This window comes from Asparagus officinalis, chromosome 7, assembly GCF_001876935.1.
Source record: "Asparagus officinalis chromosome 7, Aspof.V1, whole genome shotgun sequence".
In the NCBI taxonomy this organism is placed as follows: Eukaryota; Viridiplantae; Streptophyta; class Magnoliopsida; order Asparagales; family Asparagaceae; genus Asparagus; species Asparagus officinalis.
Window position 1 is genome coordinate 132,716,742 of NC_033800.1, and position 12,445 is coordinate 132,729,186.

At 38.5% G+C, this 12,445-nt stretch overlaps 1 protein-coding gene across 1 annotated transcript; it reads left to right on the plus strand.

Moving 5' to 3' along the window:
• On the plus strand, nucleotides 2,845–8,201 carry LOC109849778 (dihydroceramide fatty acyl 2-hydroxylase FAH2-like). The gene is made up of 7 exons (XM_020419651.1): nucleotides 2,845–3,008; nucleotides 5,533–5,602; nucleotides 6,067–6,159; nucleotides 6,235–6,431; nucleotides 6,509–6,614; nucleotides 7,436–7,582; nucleotides 7,677–8,201. The coding sequence occupies exons 2-7, from the start codon at nucleotides 5,552–5,554 to the stop codon at nucleotides 7,803–7,805; spliced, it is 723 nt and encodes a 240-aa protein (XP_020275240.1). The 5' UTR covers nucleotides 2,845–3,008; nucleotides 5,533–5,551; the 3' UTR covers nucleotides 7,806–8,201.

Below are 12,445 nucleotides of genomic sequence, written 5' to 3' on the forward strand. Positions count from 1 at the left end.
CTCAAAACGCAGAGGTCGTGGCTGCGTTCCAAACTCGAAACGCAGAGGCCGTGGCTACGTTCCAGAGTCAAAACGCAGAGTTCGTGGACTTAAAGCGCAGAGTCCATGCAGAACCCAACTCTGCGTCTCAGGTCCAAAACGCAGAGTTCATCTCTGTGTTCTAACTCTGCGTCTCAGGTCCAAAACGCAGAGTTCATCTCTGTGTTCCAATTCCGCGTCTCAAGTCTAAAACGCAGAGTTCATCTCTGTGTCCCAACTCTGTGTTTCAGATTTACAACGCATCACGGCATGTGCGTTCAGCCACCCAACATAGGCCCAACTCTGCGTTTTTAGTCTAAAACGCAGAGTTCAGGCCCAGAACGCCATTTTCGGCATTTGACTCGTTCAAACACGAACCGAACAGTTCCAAGAACCGTTTTCCCCCCATGATTTGAGGGATTTCCGCCCCACTTAGGAGCAGATTATGGGGGTAGTTACCACCCTTAATCCCCTATAGATACCAGAAACTCAATTGAGTTAAGGGATCGACTTTTTGCATCAAAAACAGGTCGCAAAAGGAGAGATCGGCAACCTCTTGAGCAGATCATCTTCGGATCTTGGGGATTTCTCGGATCTGGAGATCAGAAAAGGGGGGTCTTCGCTTAATCTCTGGAGCATTCCTTGGAGCTTTCATCCCTAGCTTATTAACCGATTTTCGGTTCAAATCAACTCTGTTACAGAGTTTAAACTCGTTCTGAGTTTCTAAACTCGATCTGAGTTATCAACTCGTCCAGAGTTTCGAACTTGCTTTGCAAGTCCTCCGCAACGTCAAATCGTGAGGAGAAAACCATGTTCCAGTGAATCAAGACGTTCGGGTCGTCAACGGAGAGCAAACTCGAGGCGAGCATTCGAGGGAGGCACTCCATCGCCACCGTGAAGAACCCGGTTTTAAACAAATGGGAGAGTCAAATTCATTCTCCTCTCTTTTGTAATCAGGAAATCAAATTGTAATCGATTTTGAGAGAATACAAATCAATTTTCTCATTCTCCTCTCTTTTGTAATCAGGAAATCAAATTGTAATCGATTTTGAGAGAATACAAATCAATTTTCTTTCACTGTCTTTTTACTACAAATTTTCCTAATCGATTTTGAGAGAATACAAATCAATTTTCTTTCACTGTCTTTTTACTACAAATTTTCCACAAACAATAATATTTTCACAAAATTGCATATTTTGCTAACTTTTCAAAAACAATAAATATGATTTCATTGAACTAAATAAAATTGATATTGATGAAATCATATATATGCATATAAGTATAAAACAAGAAATATATTTTCAATTGTATTCAATTGTTTTATATTAAAACTTGAAAACTATTAAACCAAAACATATATGTATATATGTAACTATATATATACAAAAACTAAAACGTGTATGTGTGTATATAATTAAGCTTGAAGTATTTAACACACATAATATAAAACCTAAACTAATATACCAAGCGATGATCTTGATCTTCAATAAGCTCTTCTTGGTAAACTCTCGGATGAAGCTTGAATTTTGATCTTCAACTTGAAATGCAAGACTTCACTTCACGATTCCGCCAACCTCCATTAGATATGATCGTGAAGGCTCGATTCCATCCATCCTCCAATTCGTTGTTTGTCTATAATAAATAGAAATACACAAGCACTAGACAAACAACATTAGTGGTAAATTATTTATTAAACATCATCAAAACAAAGAGGCCAACAGAAACCTGAAATCACCAAACTTACATCACACAAATCTCAGTTTTATCAACACATTAATGATTACTTACATTTCAGTTAGAACTTACTGCTTTTTTCAGTTATAATATTTCTATAAAATTTTCTTTGTACACGACCCTTTATTATCACATTTCAAGAAACCATATCTCTCTTTGGCATATCATGAAACACTCTATAGGCACCGATATATTTGTAGCGCAAGTAACTTTATTTCAACATGCAAGCCAATTCATCCACCTCACAACCATTTCGACAAACAACACACATGTCTCAAAATCACAATAACCTCATCCTCTTCCTCCTCCTTCAATACCCACTAGACATGAGCCGTAACCCTAACCTTCATCTTCTACCACCTTTGTCACCAAATTTATCCATATCCCCTCCAAATCTCCCTTTACTTTCCATCACCATGGACCTCACTGGCTCGATGAGCTCGCCTTCTCCTTTCTTCTCTCCTACTCATTTTTCCATGCTCCTCTCCATCCATCTCACCGACCACCTCTCCTTCTTCTTTAAGCTTTCTCAACAATTGCCTAAGACGAGGGGGTTGGAGGGTACGCTTGGTGGTGACGGAGGAGGAGGCGGGTGAGGAAAACATCAGGGTCGGAGGGTAAAGGTAGAGTTAGGGAAGAAGAGGAGAGGAGCATGAGAAAAAGAGAAAGACAGAGAGAAGAAGAAGAAATACATGAGAGATAGTTTTGAATTTTTTTTGGGTTACTTTTTGGGACAGTGTCAAAAAGAGCTGAATCACAAAAACTCTTAGTATTCTGGGGCTTATACAGTTATACATAAGAGAATTAATACAGGGTGAGGGGCACACGAAGTTCTTTTTTTTTAGTCATTGTCATATTTTTTCCAAAATAATTTTAGTTTGCTAGAAAATAGCTAGCGTACCAGCCAAATGATTTTAACCAGAAGGAGTTAACTGAAAATAAAAATTTAAAATATAAAAAATAAAAATAAATCCTAGCTGGATCCACCGACGGCGTGTGAGCTGGCACTCCGAATATTCTGTTTCGATTGACGGCGTCGATTCTAATGCTGCGCTCGATTAAAGCCGGAGAAATTGACGGAAACAAACAGATAATAAGCGCAGTCGCGAAATCAAAACAGAAGAAACCGAGAGAACGAGACGAAAGAGAGAGATCTCTTCAGTCTTCTGCTGACCGTAGAAGAGCGAAGACCAAGCGCTTGAACGCGATTTCTAGGGTTTTAACGCGCGCGCGCGCGTCTCAAAGTCATTCCTTAGGTTCGCGATCTTCTCTCTCATCAAATGCTTTTAAGTTTTAGATCTAGGGTTTTGCTGCTGTTTCTGAATCTGATGTGGGGTTTTTGGTTGTAGTTGGGGTTTTGAGTGGCTACATTGTCGTTTTTCTTTAGATTTAAGTTAAAGTTTGGATCTTCTGGTGACCATCGAACTGTTCAGAGCAAGATTTGGTTCGATAACGTGTCTTTTTCGCTAGGGTTCATTTATTTAGACCCATATTTTAAGAAAAAGTTCCGCCCAGATCTCTATCAAATGACATCAGAGACAGTCCCGTGCTTCTTATTTGCAATCTTACAACCAAGGTTACGGTCGAGACACCGCTAAGTTTATTTGTGCCCATAGCGGGAAAATAGTGGCAAATAGTGCATAGTCAAATAGCGGTCCAATTTAGATATATTTAAATATTCTAAAAAATTAAAAATTACAGAAATCTAAAAAATTCTAGAAATGCATATTTGATGATTTTTATATAGATCCTAAGTATGAAATAGGAATTTAACAATTGCATAATATTAACAAAGTACTATAAATAATAAAAAAGTTGAGGGCAGGAGGCAGCCAAACTCAGAAGAGGGCTTCGCCGAGGGCTTCGTCGAGGAGATGCAGCAGAGGCAGTAGGAGGATCTGGAGAGGAGAGGAGATGGAGATAGAGCTCGTCGACGAGTTGGAGTATCTGGAGAGGAGGCAGAGGAGTGGTGGAGGGAGGCAGATGTTTGCTGCAGCCTCGAGGAGAGGAGATATAGCTAGTCAAGGAGTTGGAGGATTTAGAGAGGAGGCGGAGGAGTGGTCGAGGAGTGGTTGTGGAGAGGAGCTGGAGCTCGTCGAACACGGAAGAGAAAGAGAGGCGGAAGTATGGTTAGGGTTTTTTGAGAAAGAGGCGGAGACAGTTGAATACAGAAGAGAGAGGGAGGGAGGGAGGGAGGGAGGGAGAGGGTTTTGTAGGTTGGGTTGGGTTGGGGTTTAATTCGGGTCAGGTTGTTTACGAAAATCAACCAAAAGAAAAGCGCTAATAGCGCTCAAAAGTGATCAAAATTGCTTTTAAGTGCTATTAACCGCTTTTGAGCGCTATTTCACGCTTTAGTTGGCTATTTAGAATGAATAGTGAACTTCGGCGCTTTTTCTCACGGCTATGGCCAAAATCATCTCGGGCAAGGGCCGCAATTGCCCGCTATTTACAACGCTGCTTACAATGTAAGTGGTGAGGCCAGTATTGCATTGCTTACTGGGATTAAGCTAATTCAAAACCAGCCTGCATTGGGTATGGGTCTTTTTCCTATGATTCTAGATATCTTTTTTTCCCCTTTAACTGAAAGAACATTTTTAAATAAAATGACTCTTTAACATTTCTTTCATATTCTTATGCTTAAGTGGTATACTGCAACGTAAATACCTCAAATGCTACATGCAGAAATGTTACATGAACATTGTTTTTTGAAGTTAATCTCAAATCCATTTTTCAGATATATGTAGTTTATCATGGGAAATGTATCTTCATATCCAAATCTAATGTTTGATAAGTTGCGAAAGCCGTTAGCTTTGCATTTTTTTGCTGCATGAAACATTTTTTCATTACAAATCAAGCTTTTGTGATTGCAAATTTAGTTTTTCTTTATCTGCAATTGTAAAATGATCTACCCATTGGGATTTGAAATCAGTTAACTTGATCTCATGAATTTTAAAGCTTTTTAATTAATAAAAGGATTTGCAATGGTTTTTTCCCCCTCGAAAATGTACATCCAATATTGCTAACTAAGCATTGAAATAGAAATTTGACAGCATCATTTGTTGTTACAGCTCTATTTCGTGCTAACCAAACAAGCCTTTTGATGATCTGAAAATTTGAAATATATTACGAGAGGCAAGCGATGTTTTATGGAAGAAGGTTGAGCAATTAAGAAATCATAAGTTTAGAAGATGACTGTAGTTGAAATGAGAAGATTGAGATGAATGATTATGCTAAAATATGTTGAAAATTGCTACTCATAAGAAGTTAGAGATAAGCATCCATTGAGAATAAAATGAAATGATAGCATAGTTTGGGATTGTCTATGATGCATGAGCAACAGAGATTGATGATTGAATCAGTTAGGATGATTGAATAGGGCCATAGTTGATAGAGTGACAAGGACTACCGCTCTGTGCAGACAAAGAATAATAATTTCAAAATTAGTCAAGGACATGGCCTTGGCTGAGATGAATGGAATTTAGTTGACCAAAAAAGTTTAGATAAAAGCATCATCATCATTTCCACTGAAATTGTAGACAGTGTATTTGCCTTTTCTTGTGAACTATGGATGGTTTTTTTGTGTTCCCTGTTCTTCATATGCAAACGTGAAGGTTGTATAAGAAAACATAATGTGTATTGACTCATCTGTATTGCTGCTTAAGCTGTTTCCTTTTTATTTTAATTACCAGAATTCTCTATTTTTATATTTTAATCTGAGTTCTTTACCTTTTCTATATAAGTTTCTCTAACATGAAAATGTCTCTCAATGTAACCTTCCAGTTTAATAAAAGGTGCCAAGATGGTTGCACAAGAATTTACCGTGGACTTGAATAAGCCTCTTGTTTTTCAGGTAAATATTTGAGAACCTTCTTCTGGTGTTTTGTGATGCTGATTAGTTTAGTCACTTCAATTTGTTGTTGAATGTATTGTTAAATTAATTACATCAGAAAGTGAATCTGGAACAGAAGCTTCCATTGTGTCATTTAAGTTGATCTGATATCTCATCTGCACTGTGCGGACGTTAATATTTGTCCGACCAAAATGGGTAGTTGTGCTGTCATGCTTCAATTTAACCCGTAGAAAGTAGGAACTTTTTCTGTTCATGTATGCATTAAGTTGCATTATTTGCTAGCATGTCAAATTTTCAAGCCAGTGTAGCATATATTAACTATTCATGGTTTTGAATGTCAAACTTTAGCTTTTGCCATTATTTATTAATAAGCGCTACTATGACATATGACAATAAATTGTTTGCTTTAACCAACATCTTATTAGGTTTTTGGATCTCGATTATGATCATGGGAACCTTTTCAGGTGGGCCATCTCGGAGAAGCTTATGAACAATGGGTCCACAAACCTATTAGTAGCAAGGAAGGCCCACGTTTTTTTGAAAATGACATCATGGAGGTAATTTTCATGCCATGTAAGATGATGTGTTTCATCATTAGTTGTTTCTGACAAGCTTGCATTTCAAACTATCAGTTCTTAACTCGGACTGTATGGTGGGCTGTACCAACCATTTGGCTGCCAGTTGTGTTCTATTTTGTGGCCTTGTCCATACAAAGAGGGCTTACATTACCTCAACTAGCTACAATGATAGGGATCGGAATAATTTGTTGGACATTGATCGAGTATAGTTTGCACCGGTTTCTTTTCCACATTAAAACAAAAACTTACTGGTAACTTACTGAATTATTTAATTTTTGATGAATCTTATTTATTGATATGTTATAATGAATAAAAATCTGTACTGCAGGGCAAATACAGCACATTATCTTATCCATGGGTGTCATCACAAGCATCCTATGGATGGTCTACGCCTCGTTTTTCCCCCTGCTGCAGCAGCTATTCTTTGTGTGCCGGTACATTAGTTCTTCCTTAATCCTTCTTAAGCTCTGAAAAACTGGACTTCACATTCTTGAATTAATTTGTCATACTTGTGAAGTGAACATTAAAGAGAAATGTCATTAGTTAGTATGTTGCTGCATTAGGTGGAAAGCTATATAGGTACTAGGTTTATGATATATGTGTGTATCAAATCTACATCCTTTGAACCCGCTTACATAGCGAAGAATGCTGTATTTTTCCTGACATAATGTGTGCATGTGTCAAGTCTTCATCCTTCGGACCCCCTTACCTATCATCAAGAATGAAATATTTCACCTCACCAATTGCACAAAGTCGCTTCGGCTCATTCCTATTAGCGAGTTGGTCTGAGTTAGCTATCAGTTCTGTAAGGTCACAGTTACTCTATCCCATGGAAGTAGCCGAAACTGATTAAAGAAATCATATTTGTGCAAATCCTTCTGTGTGCATGCATCTATGTATGTATGCACACATGTAATTTCAGATTACTTGCTTCAGTTAGTATCTACTTCAAAGAATACACACACACACACATACATAATATAATAATATATGCACACACGTGATTTCAGAATACTCGCTTCAGTTGGTATATACTTAAAGAAAGGCATATGCATACAATTATGTCTGAATATCTCAAGGACTCATAGTAGCGTATAACTATTCTAATCTGATTGAGTCTGACTCTGCAGTTATAGCTATATAATGTGCGTGTTGGTAATTATATACAATATTATTACTCTTTTAGAAAGAACTCTAGCATGTTACTGAAAGCTATTGATCTTGCCTTTGCTAACTTTTGTGAACCTCCTCCTAGTTCTATAACCTGATTAAGCTCCTGGCAACTGATTCTACTACCCCTGCATTATTTGGAGGTGGCTTGTTTGGTTATGTTGTGTATGATTGCACTCATTATTACCTACACCATGGACAACCATCCAAAGATCCAGCAAAAAGTCTCAAGGTGGGAATTTTTTTTTAAAAGAAAAAGTTGAATCTTAATGACATTTTGAGAAATCTCAATTTCATGCTAATGATACTGTCTTACTTGTCTACAGCGCTATCATATGAACCATCACTATAAAATTCAAACCATGGGCTTCGGAATTACTTCTTCAGTGTGGGACAGTGTTTTTGGAACTTTGCCACCATCATCTGGGGGGAAATCTTCAGGAAAGAGCAGCTGATCGATTCTCTTATTGTTTACCCAAATTGAAGAATTATCTGGGTTGTGTTAGGCTTGTAATTTCATTGACAGTCATCGTGGTATAGTTTGTGGGAGATATAGCTCTATGTACCTATTTAATTCCCATTGCAAATTGCTCCCTTGCAACATTTTTTTTAGCTGTGTTCTTTCCTGTTTTCTGCATGTATTTTTATGTCAGAATTAGGTTGTTCTTATTGTACATGAGATAGCAGCCTAGCTACTGTCTTCTTTGCTCTTGTAGCTGTAGCCTTAGTTATTCTTTGGTAAAAATCATTATGGTCTGTTATATTTGTAGAGCTCTATTTAATCCATAATCACTGGGAGAGTAATGGCCGATTATTTATGGTTAATAAGAACGGGTCATTTGTCCACTGCATTCGTGGATTTTTGTAAATTTGTATGCAACGCTGTTGTGTATTCTGAGGTAAACTTCAAGTTAATACAAAATGGTATTGAATTGTACCTGTTTATGGCCACGGTTTGAAGTAGGTAAGCTTTGATGTCGAATGTCGTTTACGAAGAGCAGTGTGCTTTATTTTCATTTTTATAAATGGGAAATGAAGCAGATTTAGTCACTTTGGTGCTATTTGTTTCCATGCATTTGCTGGGTCTTGTATTGAAAAATGGGATCCGCAAATAAAAAGTTCATGACTTTTATTAAATACATTGTTTGTTTGTTGATTTTCATGTCCTAAATTTAGAGTTGTCATATATGACAGATACGCCAAATGTAATTTGCTATAAAATTATGTTGATTTCACTTGAATTTGTGATTTTAGTCTTATATCCTTAACCGAATGTAGTTGTAACTAAATAAAATTCTATTGGATTTTATCTCTCATGCAAAATACACTTTTAATACCCATTGTCATTTGTCAACAAACAAGATTTTGAGTATGAATTTTTTGCAGATCCATAGTATGCATTAAAATGCGATCCGCGACCCAAACAACCCCTTGGGGTGTTTAATTTCGTTTTCCAGTGAAGTTGGAATGTGGAAGATTTATTTTCATTACCTAGGAAAGAAAAGGAGTTTGCTTCCAGAAAGAATTCTAATCTAAATTCGTAAGCCATAGATGAAAGGTCACAAATGAGGCTAAAAATACGAAAAACGATATGCAAAGAGCAAGAGATAATAAAGGTTGCTATATAAAAATATCGATACTGTTCTTCTTCTCTTTGCATTTGCATTCGACTGAAATCTACATTTTTTGATTGGCTTTGGAATTATCCCCGTGTGTATACATATATACATATGTGTATGTGTGTGTGAGAAAAAATGTATATGAGCTGACAGCCCATTTTGCAAATTAGGTTGCCAACTCAATACCATGTGAACCCTCCTACTATTCACATCGGGATTGGACGCGCATGAGAGTTAGATGGGAGCTCATTTTACAAAATGAGCTGCTAGATTATACGCAGCATCCATATGTGTGTGTGTGTATGGATATAGTGAGGAGTGCGAGTAACCTTCATGTGAAATCAAATGAACATTTTCAGATTATATCTGCTTTATACTTACATACATTTAGGGGCTGTTTGTTTTCATATATTTGGTGAGTTTTGCACTGAAAAATGGGATCAACGAGTTTAAATTCCTAGATTTTTTTTCATAATATACATTATTTGTTTGGTGCTTTTCATGCCACAGTTTGAGGTTGACACGTAGAATAAATGCATCACACTAGATTCCCTAAGGGGTTATTTGTCTCCTTGCATTTTGCAACTTCGCATTGAAAAAAGGGCATATGAGACAAAAATCTTGAATTTTTACTAAATATATTATTTGGTTAGCATTTTTTTGTTGTTGTAAAATTAGAGTTGCCATGTAGGATTAGCGCATCAATCAGTTCCTTAAAAATATGCTGATTTAACTCTGATTTTAAACCGAGGCTTATCTAAGAAGGAAAAAGGAGGGATATTATACCATATTATCCTAGAAATTCATGTTCAACATTCATCAAATCCTCTTCAGTATGTATGTAAACAAACAAGATTATGAATGTGGATTTTTTCAGATCCGTGACGTACATCAAAATTAATCCATAAACCAAACAACCCCTAAATTTATGCTGATTTCACTAGGATTTGTGATTTTAGTCACATATTCTCAACAAAATTCGCATGCAACCAAACAAAAATTAGTTGTATTTTATTGCCCATGCAAATTCTCTTTAATATCCATTGCAAACAAACAATTGTAGGCTGTCTAAAAATCACGATGGATAGATGATCCCCATCAAGTTTCAAAGTTATAATCAGATGACTCTCATGCCAACAAAAGAAAGCTGCAAATGGAGGACTTTTCACATAGATCGAGAAGAGTTACAATTCAACGATACTTCCGATAACTGATGAAAACTCTATTCAGTAGTCTTCACAATCAACAGTGAGAGTTACAATCTGACGACTTTCACACCCCACAACAGCTAAAGCGAGGATTACTGAACAATGGTCCTTGCAACGCTCTACAGAAGATGTTACAAATCAACTAGCCCCTTCTAAAACGCGGAATTCATCTTCACGTTACAATTCTTGAAATGCAGGCGAACCCCGCGTTTCCAAGCCGTAACAAGCAAAACACGAGCGGCCCTTGCGTTTTTGATGTTCAGACAACACCCAACTCCGCGTCTCAATTCTAAGATGCGGAGTTAGGGTCCTGAACGCCAGATTGAGCGTTTGACTCAATCAAACATGAGTCGAACAGTTTTAGAACTGTTTTCCCACGATCTGAGGAAATCACGCCCACTCAGGAGCTGATTTAGGGGTTAGCTACACCCCTTATCCTCCTATAAATAACCGCCTTACTCAACCGAGTAAAGGGGTTGACTGGTTGGCTGATTGGTTGAAGATTTTGGAGATAAAAACCGCACGGAGTTGAGATCGAGGGGGAGTTCGACTAGATTTCAAGAGATCAAATCATCTCCGAAATCAGTAGAGTTCTGGGCAGTTAAAGAGATCAGACTCTTCAGCAACAAATCGATATATTTGGCTTATTAACCGATTATTCGGTTCTAACAACTCTTCTCACAGAGTTCTAGCTCGTTCTGAGTTCTAAAAAAACTCGTTAAGAGTTATTCCTCAAACTTACCATAGAAGTTCTTTGTTCCCACGAGACACAAAACGATCGGATCGTCAACGGAGAGCAAGTTCGACGCAAACATTCGAAGGAGGCACTCCATCGCTACTAAGAAGAACCCAGTTTTAAACAAAGGGGAGAATCAAATTAATTCTCCTCTCTTTTGTATTCGAATTGTAATTAAGATCGAAGAAATACAAGTCAATTTTCTTTCAATCCTTTTATTAAAAAAATTTTCACAAACAAAAGATGGCGACTCCGTTGGGGACTAGCTTTTCTGACGAAGAAGTGGTGGCGCAATCCGACGTACACCTCATTGGAACAACTGTTGAAACTCTTGTCGTAGAGTTTGATCAGGCCAAATATGAGGAAGCCCTCTCCTCTGGATCGCTTAGACCCAAGGCTAGGCACGACATCCGTAAGATCTCCAAAGAGATCAAAACTATTGCTGAAATACCAAAGAAAGCCCTCTTCTTTGGCCAAGATTCATCCAACAACCCCTCTGCCTCAGGAGCGGGCTTAACCTCTTCCGAACTCGTCCAGCGAGTTGAACGTCCCACGTCCGCGCCAGCAAGACATGCCACAGGCCATAAACGGCCTATAGAGGAGACAAGCTCCATAAACGCCAACGACGCTGTTGCCAGGGCTTTGAAACAAGCCAAAAAGAACCCCGCTCAAAGACGGAGAAGATCTATACGATGGGCACATATTCGAGAAAGTCGGATTCTTGCCCAACGCGAGGATCGTATTTTAGAAGCTTTGCCCGAGCTTAGCGTTTCCACCACGGAACGCACGCTTCGCGGCAATGAGCCTAACTACGAGCCTCGACTAATACAGCTGAAACGCGACCCTCAGTGGCGCGTTATTCCTTCAAAACGCAGCCCTCAGAAAAGCGCTGCCGAAGATAAACGCACACCTCACGTGTGCGTTCAAACGAAACATGATCCTCGAAAGTCTGTTTCAAATACTAAACGCGACCCTCAGAGGCGCGTTCAACCAAAACATGACCCTCAGGGGTCTGTTTCCTCATTTAAATGTATGCCTCGGCCTAATGTTTACAAATCCAAATGCGAGCCTCGCGTTTCTCTTCAAGAACAGGGGGTGCCATCTTCTTCCTCACACTCAGAAAGAGATCTCTCTCAAGTGTCTGACTTGCGGGAATTGTTATCAAGAGAAAGACCAAATCAGCAAGCAGCTCATTCATGCCAGTGTGAGCGACTTATATCAGCAATCCTTTCAGAATGCCACTGTTGTACACCTGAGCCTCGCAAGTCTGTGTTCGACAGACTGGCTAACGTCGCAAGACCTACCAAGCGACGACATCATCAGAAGAAGAAGGTTTCTGAAGTTGAATACCCTTAGGTCACTATCAACGTGATCGACAGAGGGAAAACCTCACATCCTAGTTCTGATGAGTCGCAAAGAAGTCATTCCCCGACTGTTCGGAAAATTCATGACGAGTTCGAGGGAGTATGCCGACACACTCGGACTCAGACATGAGCTATCCATTCGGTTGACTATCCAAAGTTAGCCAAGGG